At 48.7% G+C, this 5,857-nt stretch overlaps 1 protein-coding gene across 1 annotated transcript; it reads left to right on the top strand.

The window, feature by feature from the left end:
• The first annotated feature begins 33 nt into the window (after positions 1-33).
• On the top strand, positions 34-5,851 carry LOC111652198 (trifunctional purine biosynthetic protein adenosine-3-like). The gene is made up of 17 exons (XM_023402398.2): positions 34-125; positions 239-364; positions 497-584; positions 688-773; positions 886-1,054; positions 1,216-1,447; positions 1,750-1,844; positions 2,218-2,327; positions 2,941-3,139; positions 3,317-3,568; positions 3,683-3,835; positions 4,237-4,440; positions 4,542-4,700; positions 4,892-5,022; positions 5,183-5,324; positions 5,411-5,526; positions 5,624-5,851. The coding sequence occupies exons 2-17, from the start codon at positions 275-277 to the stop codon at positions 5,810-5,812; spliced, it is 2,415 nt and encodes an 804-aa protein (XP_023258166.1). The 5' UTR covers positions 34-125; positions 239-274; the 3' UTR covers positions 5,813-5,851.
• Positions 5,852-5,857: the final 6 nt, after the last annotated feature.

Genomic DNA, 5,857 nt, shown 5'->3' with positions numbered 1-5,857 from the left:
TGTGTGTGTGTGTGTGTGTGTGTGTGTGTGTGTGTGTAAATGGCTGACTCTTACAGGACAGAGCGTTTGGAGCCGCGGGGGAGACGGTGGTGGTCGAGGAGCTTCTAGAGGGAGAGGAAGTGTCTGTGAGTGAAACGGTTACACTGAAACTCGCAACATGTCTGCACCAACTCACTCTTGACGTACGGATGGAGGGAAAACCGGAAGGGTGTTAATCGTTCTCCTCCTCGCCCTGTAGTGTCTGTGTTTCAGCGACGGGTCCTCTGTGTCTCCGATGCCTCCGGCGCAGGATCACAAGCGGCTGCAGGACGGTGACCAAGGGCCAAACACCGGCGGCATGGGGGCCTACTGCCCCACCCCTCAGGTACTGTGGTGACATTTAACAGAGAGCAGCATCGTGCTTTGTCACCAGGAGTCAAAAAAAAGGGGACATATTCCCCTCCTCCGCGTCTCAGCTTGGTTCTCTGTTTTGATAATGAGCTCCATGCCACTGCAGGTCAGTCAGGAGCTGCTGCAGCAGATCAGAGAGACGGTCCTTCAGAAGACGGTGGACGGGATGAGGGAGGAGGGAGCGCCTTACGTGGGCAAGTGCTCTTCATCTGTTGTTGTAACTCCCCTGCATCTGTCGTTGGTTTCAGCCGAATGAGTCATAGTCTCCATCTCATTCATTCCTCTGTGCTTTTCCAGGTGTGCTGTACGCAGGGCTGATGTTGACCAAGCAGGGGCCAAAAGTGCTCGAGTTCAACTGTCGCTTCGGAGACCCAGAGTGTCAGGTGAGTTTCGTCGCCTTTTATCTGTCACCGGATCGTCTCAATGGGAAATTAACATTATATTTTGCTCTCTACTGTCTCTCTCTCTCTCTCTCTCTCTCTCTCTCTCTCTCAGGTGCTGCTGCCCCTGCTGAAGAGCGACCTGTATGAAGTGATCTTGAACACCATGAATGGCAAACTGGCCGCTAACGCCCCCGTGTGGCACCAGAACAGCTCTGCAGTCACAGTGGTCATGGCCAGCGCCGGTTACCCCGGCTCCTACGAGAAAGGAGTAGAGATCACAGGTATGTATGACACGGCAGAGCCAAAGACCAGCCTGTGATGAGCTCAAACATGGAGAAAGAGGGGAAGAAACATCTGTGGGAAACGCACACTATCACTCTTTGATATCTTGCTGTTATCCAGAACTTGAAACCATCAGACTCACTCGCTGTTCTTGCTTCAGGTTTGTCCAAGGTTCAGGTGACGGGGCTGCAGGTTTTCCACGCTGGCACAGCCCTGAAGGAAGGAGGCGTGGTCTCCAGCGGCGGGCGGGTCCTGACGGTCACCGCGGTCAGTTCGTCCCTGGAGATGGCCTTGCAGGCGGCCAATCAGGGCGTGGCCGCCATTGGCTTCCCGGGCGCCGTGTACCGCCATGACATCGGGCACCGGGCCATCGCTCACCTGAACCAACACAGGTGTGTGTGAGTGTGCTACAAGCTAAAAAACACACAAACCAAAACACTAAAACATTCCCTTTTTTGTTTTCGTTTTTTCTTTGCTTTATTGAGTTTGTAGTTTTTTTCTAGTTCATTTCCAAACTGTACGTCGTGTGTTTATGAATAATAAACTTCACTGTGGATGTACCTGTATGTAACATCCTCTTCTAATCCACAATCAATCACAAATTCCCTTCTGATTTTAAGACTCAATGTTCTTCCACAAGACTTAATGCAGTTCCAGCTGCAGACAGACATGATACCACTTGTGTCTCTGACAGAGGTCTCACCTATAAGGAGAGCGGAGTGGACATCGCCGCCGGTAACAAGCTGGTGGAGATGATCAAGCCTCTGGCCAAGGCGACTTCTCGCGCTGGTAATTTCAATTTCATCTACAAAAATTGCATGAAAACACCTTCTTTTTGTGCATCTAAACAATGATTAGATGCTTGTAACTTTCAGTGCTGGTGTCAAACAAAAATAGCAGTGAGGGAAAACAGCGTTAGCACTACTTCCTCAGTTTTAACAGCTGTGTGACCTGTCAGACACAGACATTGTTTTCTTGTTTTAAGCAGCAGGCTGAAACCGTTTTCTCATTAGGAAACAAATAGCTGTGTTTTTTTGGGGGGCTATTGTAGTTGTAATTGCAGTGATTTTGATTAGGTCTCGTTTGTTGCAGTAATACAAACATCAGAAAAAGTGGATGAAGCAGTAACCGTGTCTGTAATTGGTTTCTTTTTTCCCATCAGGGTGTAATGCAGACCTGGGGGGCTTCGCTGGGCTTTTTGACCTGAAGGCAGCAGGGTTTGTAGACCCCATCCTGGTATCTGGGACAGACGGAGTGGGGACTAAGCTGAAGGTGGGGCTTGAATTTTTACATTTGCTTTTTTGATTGAAGAGTTGTTGTTTTTTTTTTTGTTTGTTTTTTTTTGCAAACTTAACCGTCATTTGTTGTCACTGTTCAATATGTGACTCTGTGTAATTACAAAGTCCTGGAACAAATGAGAACCTAAAAGTGCTAAATCCTCCACTCAGTCAAAAATGGCTTTGGTAATTTCCAGATGGGCGAAGAAATAACTGTTTTCAGAATTGGATCCACATTTGGCTCAGAAGTAAACGAGCAGCAGGAGAGCTTGTCTGTAGACAGATTCAAAGGCTTAGACTCTGGCTTCTTAAAACCCCTGAACAGAAATACAAATTCATTTAAAGTGTGAAAGATCCAGGATTATTTCAAGGACACTCGGGAGCAGATTCAGCTCATTGCTAGTGAGTGTGGAGAGTTTAAAATCTTGCACTTTTAATTCGTCAAGGTGCCAAAACTTGTATATTTCAAATCTCCAGCAAAATATCTGTTTGTTTGTAATTGTTACAAGTCTTTTCACGTGCAGCTTTAATATTCGGCAGTTTACTTTGTCTTATTTGATTTTGGCTCTGAAGCTTTTTTCCTTTTGATTTAAAAATGCAAAAATCAGATCGCTCAGGCGTGCGGGCAGCACGGCGGCCTGGGTCAGGACCTGGTGGCCATGTGTGTGAACGATGTGCTCGCTCAGGGCGCCGAGCCTCTCTTCTTCCTTGACTACTTCTCCTGCAGCAGCCTGGACGTGGATGTGGCAGCCTCCGTGGTCGGCGGCATCGCGAAGGCCTGCGAGACGGCGGGCTGTGCGCTGCTGGGTGAGAGGACAGATGTGGTGCTGGTTATGATAAGAGTTCCAAATCCAAAATATATTTCCAATAACTTAGATCAAAAGCTGTGGATTCAGTGTCTTAAATTTTGTGCTGTATCTCGACTTCCCTCCTTCGTGACTTACTGTATTTCAAGCCCCCGTCTGTGTCTTTGTCCGTGTCCAGGAGGCGAGACGGCAGAGATGCCGGGCGTCTACGCTCCGGGTGAGTACGACCTGGCCGGGTTCTGCGTCGGAGCAGCGGAGCGCGGAGCCCTGCTGCCCAGGCTGAGGGACATCGCCGAGGGGGACCTGCTGATCGGAGTGGCCTCCTCTGGAGTGCACAGCAACGGTTTCAGCCTGGTCCGCAAAGTCCTGGAGAAGGCCCGCCTCAGCTACACCTCCCCAGCTCCCTTTGGCAAACGGGGACATACTGTCGGTGAGTCACAGAGGGTGTATGAGGTTTTGCAAGTCTTTGTTAAAATATTTTTTAAATATTATAGCCCAACTTTAACACTTAATTCTCACCATTTGCCTGAAATTCTGCCTGCAGGGGAGGTTTTGCTCACACCAACAAAGATTTACAGTCGCCTGCTGCTGCCAATCCTACGCAGCGGTGCTGTCAAAGCCTACGCTCACATCACAGGGGGTGGACTTTTGGAGAACATCCCTCGGGTGCTGCCCCAGGAACTGGCAGTCGATTTGGGTGAGATGAAAGCACAAGTACACTTGATCTTCGTACGCAACATAAGCGTATAAGAATGTTGACGTCAACAAACTGGAAAGGTGGTTTGCCTCTGGATGAAGCTGCATTTGCATTTTAGAAGCTTATTTTATCTATGGTTTCCTAGTGTGCGGTGAAAAATAGGAATCAAGACAATTTCCTGTATAAGCATATTTATAGCTGTATGACAATGACGATGTATGAAATGTTGTCAAACATAAACAACCTTCTTATTATATTCACACATTTCCCTTCCACTTATTTTGAATGTAGTCTAGTCGTCCTGGGAGTCTTTCCCTGTCCAGAAAATGTAGAGGTCACTCGTTATTAAAGGCCACCGCTCTGTCATTAATATTTACGCTCGGTTTCTACGCATTACTCAGATGCATCTCGATGGAGCGTCCCTCCGGTGTTTTCCTGGCTCCACAAAGAGGGGGGTCTGAGCGAGGAGGAGATGGCCCGCACGTTCAACTGTGGCCTGGGGGCAGTGCTGGTGGTCGCCCCCCCGGATGCTCAGAGGGTCCTGCGCCAGCTTCAAGCCCACGAAGAGGCCTGGATTGTGGGTTCACTGGCCCACAAGCAGCCGGGTGAGACACTGAAACACTCCTACAGCATACTTTCAGATGCTGCATTAGAGAGTTAGAGATCTTAGAATTATAGTAAAATATTTATTGTTTTTTTTATGCAGGGGCAGAACCAGTGGTGGTCCGTAACCTGAAACACAGCCTGCTGAATGCAGGAACAGCCTCCGGCGGAGAGTTGGGGATTGAGCAAAACAATGGTTGCCATGGCGACATCAGCACACCATGCAAGAAGACAAAAGTAGCTGTTCTCATCTCTGGCACAGGTGTGTTTTTGATAAACTTGAGATGAGAAAATAGAGTTTCTTACAAGTCCCAGACTACCTTTTTTAAAGGAATAATTCAGCATTTTGTGACATGTACAGCGAGTCGGTGTATATCAAACATTTCCTTTAAAAGTGGATCACAAGACTCCCTACGTTTTCCTCATGTGTCTAACAATTTCCTCGTGTCCCAGGCACCAACCTTCAGGCCCTGATAGAGCAGGTCAAGCGTCCGTCCAGCGCTGCAGAGATTGCGGTGGTCATCTCCAACAGGCCTGGAGTTCAGGGCCTGAAGAGAGCATCACTGGCTGGAATCCAGACTCGGGTAATAATAATAATTCACACGATAACGCCACTACTAAAAAATAAAAACGAAGTTACAGTAGTCCAGCCATTTTTTCAGCATTTAATTGAAGGAAATAAACATTGGGATCCTTAAGGATAAGGCTGACTCACGAAACACTACATTCTGTTAACCCAACTAGGTGGTGGACCACAAACTGTACGGGAGCCGAGCCGAGTTCGACGGCACCATCGATCGCGTGCTTGAAGAGTTTGGGGTGGAGCTGGTGTGTCTGGCTGGATTCATGAGGATCCTCACGGGAACTTTTGTCAAGAAATGGAACGGTATGAAAATGCTGTTCAGACAACTGTTTTACTTACATTTTCACTGAGTCAGAACATCGGTCGGTCACTGTTTGTTTCTATTACAGGAAAGCTACTGAACATCCATCCATCCCTGCTGCCTTCGTTCAAGGGTGTGAATGCCCAGAAGCAGGCCCTGCAGGCCGGCGTGAGGGTCGCTGGCTGCACGGTCCACTTTGTAGCAGTAAGTATGACATACTGCGGAAATACCGGATGTCAAACTAAGAGGCAAATACCTGAGTTGCTTAAACTGAACACTGTTTTGTTCACTTGTGTTTTAGGAAGAGGTGGACGCAGGAGCCATCATCGCGCAGGAGGCGGTCCCCGTGCTGAGCGGCGACACAGAGGAGAGTCTGTCGGACAGAATCAGAGAGGCCGAGCACCGAGCCTTCCCCGCCGCTCTGGAGCTGGTGGCCGGCGGGGCCGTCGGGCTCGGAGAGGACGGACACATCACGTGGAAGTCAACATAAATCCCACTCGACTGTGCTCAGTTTACTTCTGTTACATAAAACTGG

The sequence above is a fragment of the Seriola lalandi genome, unplaced genomic scaffold, assembly GCF_002814215.2.
Source record: "Seriola lalandi dorsalis isolate HSWRI2012SDOR001 ecotype SW California unplaced genomic scaffold, Sedor1 jcf7180001973490, whole genome shotgun sequence".
NCBI classification, from domain to species: domain Eukaryota; kingdom Metazoa; phylum Chordata; class Actinopteri; order Carangiformes; family Carangidae; genus Seriola; species Seriola lalandi.
This window is presented reverse-complemented; position numbering and strand designations above follow the sequence as displayed.